Below are 11,937 nucleotides of genomic sequence, written 5' to 3'. Positions count from 1 at the left end.
GTCTTTACCTGCTCTGGGTCTTCTGTGGGACGAGCATCTCTGATCATCCATCTCTCTCACTTCACAGGTTCAGAAGAAGCGGAGAGACCTGCGTCTGATCGTAGCCTCGGCCACTCTGGACGCCAAGGTGAGTCTGACCTCTGACCCCGTTCACAGCACATGTGGAAACGGTACTCCTTGTGTTCATGTTCATTTTATATGGTTTGTAAAACTATTAGATCATTTTTAGTAATCAGTAATTTGTTTTACTTATACTAATAAAATAATTTTATTCAGCAAGGACACATTAAGTTGATCAAAAGTGACAGTAAAGACAATTGTAGTGTTACAAAAGATAATATTTAAAATAAATGCTGTTTATTTGAACTTTCTATTCATCAAAGAATCCTGAAACAAAATGCACCACGGTTTCCACACAAATATGAAGCAGCACGACTGTTCAACCCCAAACTTCTGAAAGCGTATTATCAGTTGGCAAGGTTGTTGGTTGTGGAGCAGACGTGGTTATCTGATGATCTTAGAGCGGTGTGTTGATGTACTAATAATGCTTCTCGCACAGAAATTTCAAGATTTCTTCAACCTGAATGAGTCTGGAGACCCGAATAAAGACACCTGCGGCATTCTGACGGTCGAGGGCCGAACTTTCCCGGTGGATATCTTCTACACTGTCAGGTGTGTACTCTGCTGCATTTACACACGGTCAGGGTCTCTGTGCTCTGAGTGATGAAACTGAGGGGAATGTGTTTGTGTCTAGTCCTGTGCCGGACTATGTGAAGGCGACGGTGGAGACCGTGCTGAAGATCCACGAGACCGAGGAGGATGGAGACGTGCTGGCGTTTCTCACAGGACAGGTGTGTGTGTGTGTGTGTGTGTGTGTGTGTGTGTGTGTGTGTGTGTGTGTGTGTGTGTGTGTGTGTGTACCTGTTTTTCTATCCCGGTGGGGACTTCAACCTGAATGCACACAGACTCATGGGGACTCGTGTTACAGTGGGGACCTAAATTGAGGTCCCCATGGGTAAACAAGCTTATAAATCATGCAGAATTAGTTTTTTTGGAAATGTAAAAATGCAGAAAGTTTTCTATGATGGGTAGGTTTAGGGGTAGGGTTAGTGTAAGGGGACAGAATATACAGTGTGTACAGTATAAAAACCATTACGTCTATGGAGAGTCCCCACAAAGATAGTAAACCAGACGTGTGTGTGTGTGTGTGTGTGTGTGTGTGTGTGTGTGTGTGTGTGTGTGTGTTCTCGGATGCTGCATTTATTATTTGTTTAAGTCTTAAAAACATAAAATGTGATTTTAATCACTTTGAAGCTCCCTTAAATTTTGATATGGTGTACTATTATTGCTCTTCGTGTAAAGGAATAGAAAGTTGTCATTAAAGGGATATTTCACCGCTGGAAAGATTAATGTGTATTTAAATTGGGCCATTTATGTAGTAGAAATGTGAAATTATTTTATAAGTTGGTGCCTTCTAGACTGAGAAAAGCCAGAAAATGTATTTTTGGCTCATGTGGATGAAAGACAACAACTCCCAGAATGCACTTGCTTCTACGAGGCCACTCCCAAGCCACGCCTACCGGTTACAGGGTGCAGTATTGGAAGAAATGATACAGCTAGGCTACTAGTCGACTCGAAACTGAAAATACGCTGTTTTATGGTGAGATCCCCCTATGGACGGGTTGAACACATGCGGGACGAGCTCCTCCTACTGGCTGGAGTCTCTCGCCTCTGGACAAAAGAGCCTCTGATGACTCAAAATGAACATTTTTGCGTCATCTGAGTTTTTTTTTCCAGACACACAATACAGAAATCTCTCGTCTCAGGGGGACATGAGGGAGGATAGCACGGTCATTCGAGAATACTACCGGGTTTCTACGGATATAAAGCTTAATGCTAATCGGTGATGTATCCCTTTAATTACTCGCCCTCATGTCCGTTCCACACCCACAAGACCTTCGTTTATCTTCGCAAGCTATTTTAATGAAATCTGAGAGGTTTCTGTCCCTCCATTGAAAGTCTATTCACCCAAAACATCAAGAGATCATAAAATAAATCCATATGAATGGAGCAGTTTAATTGATCAGCGACACACGTCGAGCACTCATGTGTGGGAATGTCAGCTTTAAAGTGTGTTCAGCTGGAGATAAACACGGCCGTTGAATGTTGGAACAGGAGGAGGTGGAGAAGGTGGTGTCTCTGCTCCAGGAACAGGCGCGCACCCTGTCCCGCTACGGCATGAAGAAGCACCTGTGTGTGTTGCCCATGTACGCGGGCCTGCCCTACAGCGAGCAGATGCGGGCGTTCGAGAGGATGCCGCCCACTGTCAGAAAGGTGCAGAAACTCTCATCTGGGATTCAGCCATTCACAGCTCAGCATGATTGAGATATCACAGAGGTGAGCGTGTCGTCAGTGCCGAGCCGGATCTTCTTCACGACAGTTGATGTTTTTCAGGTGGTGGTCGCAACCAACATAGCGGAGACCTCCATCACCATCAACGGCGTGGTGTTTGTGATCGACTGTGCGTTCGTCAAGCTGCGGGCGTATAATCCTCTGACAGCGATCGAGTCTCTGATCGTGACGCCCATCTCCAAAGCCTCCGCCTGCCAGAGAGCCGGGCGAGCCGGGAGGAACCGCGCAGGGAAGTGCTTCCGCCTCTACACAGGTACTGCGCCCACACTTACTTCTCTTATAGCACATCTACTTCATATAGTTAAAAAAATGTATTACATATATAATAGAAATATATAGTCAACTAATTAAATAGGATCCATGATGCTTTTTTTTTCATGTTCATCTTTCTTTAGTGTGTAATGTTGCTGTTTGAGCATGAAAAGTCCCTCTAGTGGGAGTTATTCTCTATATCAGTGTCACTGTTTCTGAACTCCCTGAAACGCATTGAGTTTCTTCCGGGAACGAACACGTCACAATATTCCTCATTTAAATAATTCATACGCAGAATAAAGGGGCGGGGCCTGTTGAGTGAGTTAGTAGTGTGTTGAAACTGGCAGTTATGGTAAGGGGCGGGACATTTCTCAAACACACTTGACCAATCACAGCACACTGATCCAGCCGACAATTCCCAGCCCACACAACACTGTAGGCCTATTATACTGTACTGTAGTGAACTGAGAGTGTGTAGTAGTGTTGTTTTGTGCGTGTGTGTCGATTAGTAGTGTTGTTTTGTGTGTGTGTGTGTGTGTGTGTGTGTGTCGATCAGAGGAGGACTTCGAGAAGCTCCCGGCGTCCACAGTCCCGGAGATGCAGCGCTCCAATCTGGCTCCGGTCATCCTGCAGCTCAAAGCCCTGGGCATCGACAACGTGCTGCGCTTCAGCTTCCTCTCCGTGAGTGTGTCCCACTGATTCATCCACACATGTGTCCGCCTCGCTGTTGTTCACGTGTGCTGACTCCGTGTGCTCGTCCCGCAGCCTCCTCCGGCTCAGTCCATGGTCCAGGCCCTGGAGCTGCTCTTCGCTCTCGGAGGTAGAGGAACCAGACGCTTTCTTTCACTGTGGCTCGCGTGGTTGTGTGTGTGTGACCTCACTCTGTGGTTCTGACAGGTCTGGATCAGTACGGGCGTCTCACCGACCCGATGGGGGTGCGGATGGCCGAGTTCCCGCTCAGCCCCATGTTTGCTAAGATGCTGCTGGAGTCGGGAAACTTCGGCTGCTCCAAGGAGATCGTCACCATCGCGGCCATGATGCAGATTCAAAACCTGTTCACGGTGCCACACAATCAGAGGAAAGCAGCTGTACGTCTGGGTTTACTACTGTTCTTTCTGCTTTAGGAACCATTTTAATGTATTTTCCCCAATAAAGCGTATTTCTGTGTGTGGTCAGGCGCGGGAGCACAGGAAGTTTGCCGTGGCTGAGGGGGATCATCTCACCATGCTGAATGTTTATGAGGCGTTCATAAAGGTAACGGAGCAGGACCTCGCTCAAATTCACTTTTACCTCAATGAAGAATGGTATATTTTAGGGCTGACACGATTCCTCTATTAAATTTGAGATCCTTGATTGCAATTTACCCGTGTCCATTAACCGGAACCGTTTTAAAACCATTTAAAAATCATACAATAGCATAGTTCTTTCTTAATAATATAAGTTTATACAACGGATAGTTCCGGTCCTTGATTCTGATTGGTTGAGCCGCGTTCAAGACTCGTGTGTGTATAATATAATATAATATAATATAATATAATATAATATAATATAATATAATATAATATAATATAATATAATATAATATAATACAAAAATGGAATGTCTACAAATTAAATTGATTAAACAAACAAAAAAAAGTTTTATTTTACCATACACCTGTAAAAGTCACATAAACCACGCAAAATCCGATCAGATCGTTCAGACTGAAACGGATTTCCAGAAATGCATGTATATGAATGTAGCTTGAAACCGATTTGTAAAGATTGGATATCATGTGATTTTTTTTTAACCGCTCACACTATCTAAATCTATTCGGATTCCACTCGGATTTGGACTAACAGTCTGAACGAGGCCTTAGAGCTTCTCTTTTGTTGACAACATCCGGTTTATAATAATAAGCATTTATTTGTAAAGCACTTTTCATACATAGAATGCAACTCAAAGTGCTTCACATGCATAAAATCAAACAATGCAATCACACAATGTAAAATATATATGTAAAATAAAAATATTCGAAACAACTATCAGCGTGTAAAATAAAGTAAATTGGCAATATAGTTTGACCTCAATATCGATATAAAATAAAATAAATAAAACAATGAGAAAAAATTAGAAGGTATAATAGAACATAAAACTGAATTACACACAGCTTTGTTATATTACAACACCTTATATTGTAAGCACTTCTCATAAGTGTGTGAAGGTGACTGTAAAAGCGACTTGAACTTGAGCAGTTGTAGAGATGAAGTGTGTGTAGAGATGAGGAAACAAACAGATCATGAGCTGCTTGTGTGTAAATGAACACGGTGCTGCGCTTCACTGTGAAACACGCAGCGCGTATATTTCTTTAATTAATTCGCAGCCTTTGAGATTTAATAAGCGCTCTAAGCCATATCGTAATGTGGGGTTATTTCGATTACTTGCGCAGCCCTAATTTTAAGTCATCTTGAGGCCTCCTGTTTGAGAACCACAGATTTGTGATGTTTGAATGAAGGAATAAGGTTACTTGTGATGTTGAATGGAGCGTATAACTGGCTCGTGTGTTCCCGCAGCACCAGAAGAGCTCTCAGTGGTGTCAGGATCACTTCCTCCACTATAAAGGTCTCCTGCGGGCCGTGGCCGTACGGGAGCAGCTGCGACACCTCCTCAACAAGTTCAAGGTGCCTCGCACCTCCAGCGAGGGTGAGCTCTCCTTTCTGTCACCAACAGGGTGTCATATCGGCTTGTTGTATCCTCAGACGCTGTCATTGGTTGGTCATGACTGTATTTTCTAGGGGTGTAACAATATATCGCAATACGAAAATGCAACAATCTGTATTGTGTATAGTTCACCCAGAAAAAAGTTTTCAGAGTTTTAGTGTCAGTACTTTATTAAACTACTACGGAAGCCCTGAACCGCAACGTAAAAAAAAAAATAAAAATTACGAGAATAAAGTCGAAACATTTCGAGATTAAAGTCGAAGCATTTCGAGATTAAAGTCGAAACATTTCGAGAGGATAAAGTCGAAACATTTCGAGAATAAAGTCGAAACATTACGAGAATAATGTCGTAACATTACGAGAATAAAGTCGAAACATTTCGAGAATAAAGTCGAAACATTTCGAGAATAAAGTCGAAACATTACGAGAATAATGTCGTAACATTACGAGAATAAAGTCGAAACATTTCGAGAATAAAGTCGAAACATTTCGAGAATAAAGTCGAAACATTACGAGAATAAAGTCGTAACATTACGAGAATAAAGTCGAAACATTACGAGATTAAAGTCGAAACATTTCGAGAGGATAAAGTCGAAACATTTCGAGAATAAAGTCGAAACATTATGAGAATAAAGTCGAAACATTTCTAGAATAAAGTCGAAACATTTCGAGAATAAAGTCTCGAAATGTTTCGACTTTATTCTCGAAATGTTTCGACTTTAATGTTTCGACTTTACATTACGAGAATAAAGTCGTAACATTACGAGATTAAAGTTGAAACATTACGAGAATAAAGTCGTAACATTACGAGAATAAAGTCGAAACATTACGAGAATAAAGTCGTAACATTACGAGAATAAAGTCGAAACATTACGAGATTAAAGTTGAAACATTACGAGAATAAAGTCGTAACATTACGAGAATAAAGTCGAAACATTAAAAAGCTACTATTTTGTTAAGATCCATGTCCGAGGCAGTTCACAAACGCATCTCTTTACACACACACACACACACACACACACAAAAAAAGAACTTCTACAGAAGACTGTATTCTCGTAATATTTTGACTTTATATCTCAAAATGCTCAAAAAATGTTTTTTTACATATTTTTTTTTTTTTTCCGTTGTGGTTCAGGGCTTCCGTAAACTACTGTATAATATATAATGTTGAATATAATATATAATAAAGCAATGGGGGAATATTTGTTGGTCCTGATAGTGATAATGTCTGATGTTAGCAGTAAAAGTGCCTACATTATTATACATATATCTAGTCAGTGAAAGAGTTCAAGCATATTCGTGTAGAATAACTGTGTGTTTTCATCTTCAGAATCATGAATATTGTTATTCTGGCGTCTCTATTGTCCTGAGCTTTGGGCTTCAGCACCAAGTCCAAGACTATTCATTCACACACACAATGAAAAAACTAATTTAGCTTTTAATCAACAGTTCATTTTGTGTTAAATTTGACCGTATGTCTTGGAGTATCGCAGTAATATCGTATCGTGAGTTCAGCATCGGGATATGTCTCGAATCGTGACGTGTGTATGGTTACACCCCTAGTGTTGTCCTCTGAGTTTAGAGATGTGTCCCTCTTCTGTCTGTTCTGAAGGAGATCCAGATGTGATTCTCCGATGTATTGTGTCCGGGTTTTTTGCGAACGCCGCCCGCATGCATCACTCCGGCTCCTACAGGTCGGTCCGCTCATCCTAAATAGCTCCTCCTTATCAGTGACAGTCACCTGACTTTTCCAGCCATATTTGCATGTCTCTGTTCTTCTTGTAATGCTGTGCATCGTCCAGGACTCTACGCGACGACAGAGAGCTGTTCATCCACCCCGACTCGGTGCTGTATGGAGAAAAGCCCCCAAAATGGTACTCGTATAAGCCTAGTGGGATTACCTGTACTTTACTCCAGTGTGTTTCTGTCTCAGCAGACATTAACCCAACTGTGTGTCTCAGGGTCGTCTTCAACGAGGTGGTTCAGACCAGCAAGTACTACATGCGGGACGTGACCGCGGTGGAGTCGTCCTGGCTGGTGGAGTTGGCGCCGCACTTTTACAAACAGGCCAAGGTGAGACCGACAGGTTTCTTGTTGATCTAGAGTCACGTTCAGGCCGAAGACTGAAGTCTGTTCACTGCTGTTCAAAGGTTTGGGGATGGGAAGATATATTCATGTTTTTGAAGTCTCTTCTCACCAAAGCTGCATTTATTTACTTAAAACAGTAATATTGTGAAATATTATTACAAATTGAAAGAACTGTTTTCTATGTGAATACATGTAATGTATTCCTGTGATCAAAGCTGAATTTTCAGCATCATTACTCCAGTCTTCAGTGTCACATGATCCTTCAGAAATCATTTTAAAGGGCACCTATTATGACTCTTTTCACAAGATGTAAAATAAGTCTCTGATGTCCCCAGAGTGTGTATGTGAAGTTTTAGCTCAAAATACCCAACAGATCATTTTTTACAGCATGTTTAAATTGTCATTTTTTGGGGCTTAGAAAAACATGCCGTTTTAGTGTGTCTCCCTTTAAATGCAAATTAACTGCTGCTGCCGGCACAGGGGGCGGAGCCTCACGAGCTCGCGCTCAGCTATTCGCGTCCGGTGTGAACGCACAAATCAGAGCCAGGACAATCTGGACAATCTCATCTGATAATATCAGAACAGAAACTCTCAGTTGTGGTGTTCATTTCGACTCGGAGTCGGACAATAATGCCCACAGAGCCAGAGAATATATGCTGTATGGACATAGAACAGGTAAAGTTTAGTTTAATTATGGTTATAACTTATTTGTCATCTGCTTTTATCCACTAATACAAGCTTGCTGTAGCAAACCCCGTCCGAATGATGACCAAAATATACTGGCGAGTTCAGTGAAGTTTATTGTACATCACACAAAAGATGAGCGTTAGTTTTACTCCAGAGAATCACTGTAAGAGCTGAATAAACACAGTATAAGAAGTGCGCATTAAAGTCTTATCCATAAACTCTCTCTCTCTCTCCCTTTCATTATCAACAACATACACAGCGAAGTACACAAAACACTCGTTACAACTAACAGTAAACAAATATACACACCTTTTCAGTGGGTGCTAAATAAACTGGTAAACCTTATATCCGTAAAATGACTCGAAGAGCTGTGATAAAGAGCGCGCTCGCACTTTCATTTCTTCCGTGTCCAGTCACGTTAGGCCTGTTGCTCCGGAGAGTGTAAGCTTGATCACGAACAGTACAGATCCATCCTTGAGTAACAGCGAGAGTAAATGAAGACTGCTATGTTCATTCTTACATCCATCAACCACACACCTCAATCGCTTAGGAGACATTCTTGTCTACAGCCGCTCAAACGTCGAACAATGGCGGACTCTGTGTCCAGCTCACTCAGGGCGGGTCTAGGCTCAAACTGAAGTGTCACGCAACAGTCGTGGGAGGGGCCTGCTCAATTATACGTCACATTGCGCCGAATCTGAGAACAGCTCATTCTGAGACAGTGCTTGTGATTTATTGAGATTGTAAAAAAAAACACTGCACATCCCTCAAGTCCGCTAATGTGTTATTTCGCCGACACTGCTTGATTTACGTTAGTTACGCACATGTTCGCGTTACGTTCAGTGTTTCCCGTTAAGTGCTTTCACACCAAACTACAACGATGGTACCTCAACGTTTCATGCAAAAGTTAATATCAGATCATTTTAGAATACAGTATAGGATGTACCGAATATTCTTCAGTTTTATGCAAATCAGAAATATGACAAATAGAATATCTGATCTCTGTCATATGTCCAAAAAAAGTTGTTTTGCATAGTTGTGTTTGACATAAAACACTGTAACAATGTATCTTACAAGGTAACACGATGTAACCTTGCTCTCACTTGAAATGTGTCCCCACATTAAGTCCTTGAATTTGAGGATATTGGACCTGGAAATTTCTTGAAAGCTCCTTGAATTTGAAGTTAACCGAGGTGTGGGAACCCTGTATAAAGTTCAAAACAGCATTTATTTAAAACTGAAATCTTTTTTTTTTACATTTATAAATGTCTTTACTGTCACTTTTATTGCTTTACACTTATTAATTGCTTTTGGAAGGAAGTGTATGCATAACCAGAATTTGAAGAAAATGTCGCTCAAATTATAGACAGGGTTTTACTGAAAGAAAGTACAAAGGCATTTCCTTTAATTATGGGAGCATGAATCTTAATAGTAAAATTGTGTTCAGGAAAGTTGCTTTTAAAAGTAATGCGTCATTCAAACGCAGATTCATTCAGAGATGAAGCAGAAGCGAGTCGTCCAAAAACTCATATTCATATTCAGTAGCGAAACTGAAACGTGTTGCTCGAGAAGCTCAGTGGCTCGACTGTGTGGAACTGATTTCATGAGCAAAATAGAGGAGAAACAGACAATATTGACAATAAATGCAAGTCACCTCATGGCCTATTAACTTATTGTTTCTTGAATTGTTGTATAAAATCAACATCAAGTATGGTGGGTGGGAGGGTGGCGTTATTAACTCAGACTACTTATTTGAAAAAGCAACTCAGCTGACATTTTACAAGTAATGTGTTACTGTACTATTTACTTGAAAACAGTAATCTGATTAAAAAGTTCGTTGAGACAAACTTTAAGTTGGCTTGAGAAAGTTTGGACCAGAAAGTTTAAAGTAGTTTGAAGATTAAATTAGTTTAAAGTAGTAAAAAGTTAAAAAGGGTGTTTCTAGTGGGTTGCTAAGGTGTTGTGGGTGGTTGCTAGGTGGTAGCTGGGGTATTCTGGATGGTTGCTAGGGTGTTGCTAGGCGGTTTCTAGGATGTTCTGGAACACATCTGGTGTTCTGCTTTTCACATCTGTGTTCCTCTCGTCTGTCTCGCAGCACGGGTCTCTGAACAGCAAACGGGCCAAAGTCTTCTGAGCGCCTGCATTCATGGACTCGTTCTCCTGAACAACAGGCCACCGTCGGAGGATCCACACGTGCTGGCTCCGGGTGTTTATCGCAGCCGCAAGGCGAAAGGAACACTGTGTTATTTTGTATATACAAATGTATGACATATTTATGCTGTCATGGTCATCTTTGTATTATTTAATAGCTTTTTAGTGAAGGTCGAGAGCCATTGGAAAAACGTGACTGTGATTTTATTGATTACTGTTTGAGAGTGAGAGAATGACTGGATGGATGGATTGATACAGATGTACAGCTTTACAACATCGCACGAACACCTACCCTCAATGACAACCAGAATATTATTAGAATAAGCTATTTTTCCTCCCGTTTGTTCTTTCAAACCCTCATCGGAGAAATACTGTGTAGCTCAAACGTAGTGGCCTTTTAACCATTATGTGCCAAATATTATAAAACCATAGAACATTTCCTGTTGTATATGGAATGTGCAAATAATTGTAGTTACACTGTAAGCATGTGACAAAAAAAGTGCCATTTTTTATATTATAATGTATAGGTTCATAAACAGTAGCCTTGTGCACCTCTGGCCTAAAAAACTGTGTAAGTAGGTGTAATTATTCATTTAATCGTATAGTGTAATTTAGGAAAGATTAGCCATGACTAGTTTGAGTGGTGAGTTAATAGCACAGTGAATGAGACGCCTCAGGGAGGAGCTTATTTCCTACTACAGTAAAAATATTGAACATGGATGATGATAAAATGATTTCTGGGCGTGGCATTTAATAGGAAGCCTGAGCTGCCAATCATAAGAGAGGAGGCGGAGCCTCGCTACTACCGTGTGATGTTTTGGCTTCAGCAAATGGGCATTTTTCACCAATTTAATTTTACTGTGACCTATTGATTTATTTTTCCTTTATTATCTCCTTTATTACGTCCGAGAAAAAAAAAAAAAAAAAAAAAAACTTTGAAAGCAATGTAGTTGAAATCTACTTTCACGGTAACTTTGCCAAATGTCTTCAAGACGATACCCGTGGTGTTTCTGTAGTCAGTTCAGTAGCTGTGGCTGTGAGTAGTGTAGATTTAGCTGTATATGACCGCAGTTTAAACGTTCTTGCATGTCTTTAAACATTACTAAATCTCAAGTAGTTTCACAGCGGTGCAGTGTTTTGATGAGGACATCATACATAAGCTGATGTAAATGTGCAACCTGTAGTTTCTCGCCGCTCTGTGCAGCACAGTCAATAAAGTCTTCTTATGTTCGTGGTAAATGAATGTGCAGAATCTGTACTGGGGTCTGTAAATAGAATAATAAAGAAGTCATTTGTGGGAAAATGTATGTGGTTCTGATTTGTACAAAATGTGGCGCTAATGAAGCGACTCTATCGTCAGTATATCTGCAGTAAACTGATATAATTCATCAATATGTGCTTCTGGTTTGACTTTGTGTTGATAGAATACAGCAGGTCCGAGTTTGCATCATCATAATAAAAGTGAATGTTTTTTTGCTAACAAATAATTTAATTTAGGCATGTTTCGGGATTTAACACAAATAAACGTATAAAAGCCTCCTACCATCAGATGCAAGTGTGTGATTGACCGGAAGGTGTCAGTGTTGCTCAGGAAAACACGAGTCGGACTGAGACAAACTCTGGTCAATTTCATCTGATCTACAACAA

At 40.8% G+C, this 11,937-nt stretch overlaps 1 protein-coding gene across 2 annotated transcripts in view; it reads left to right on the top strand.

Annotated features, from left to right (window-relative positions):
- The window catches only part of dhx35 (DEAH-box helicase 35), a 25,395-nt gene extending 13,806 nt beyond the window's left edge, over positions 1-11,589 (top strand). For both annotated transcript variants that reach the window (XM_081385870.1, XM_081385871.1), the window contains 14 exons: positions 68-127; positions 560-672; positions 755-851; positions 2,176-2,334; positions 2,455-2,665; positions 3,221-3,345; positions 3,430-3,484; positions 3,562-3,752; positions 3,841-3,918; positions 5,217-5,346; positions 6,977-7,058; positions 7,167-7,238; positions 7,326-7,437; positions 10,235-11,589. In XM_081385870.1, coding sequence (XP_081241996.1) covers positions 68-127; positions 560-672; positions 755-851; positions 2,176-2,334; positions 2,455-2,665; positions 3,221-3,345; positions 3,430-3,484; positions 3,562-3,752; positions 3,841-3,918; positions 5,217-5,346; positions 6,977-7,058; positions 7,167-7,238; positions 7,326-7,437; positions 10,235-10,273 — 1,524 coding nt within the window. In that variant the 3' untranslated portion in view covers positions 10,274-11,589. The remainder of the gene's footprint in view (positions 1-67; positions 128-559; positions 673-754; positions 852-2,175; positions 2,335-2,454; positions 2,666-3,220; positions 3,346-3,429; positions 3,485-3,561; positions 3,753-3,840; positions 3,919-5,216; positions 5,347-6,976; positions 7,059-7,166; positions 7,239-7,325; positions 7,438-10,234) is intronic.
- The last annotated feature ends 348 nt before the right edge of the window (positions 11,590-11,937 follow it).

This window comes from Scardinius erythrophthalmus (assembly GCF_964197995.2).
Source record: "Scardinius erythrophthalmus genome assembly, chromosome: 15".
NCBI classification, from domain to species: Eukaryota; Metazoa; Chordata; class Actinopteri; order Cypriniformes; family Leuciscidae; genus Scardinius; species Scardinius erythrophthalmus.
Note: the sequence above shows the minus strand (reverse complement) of the source record. Positions and strands in the feature narration are given on the sequence as shown.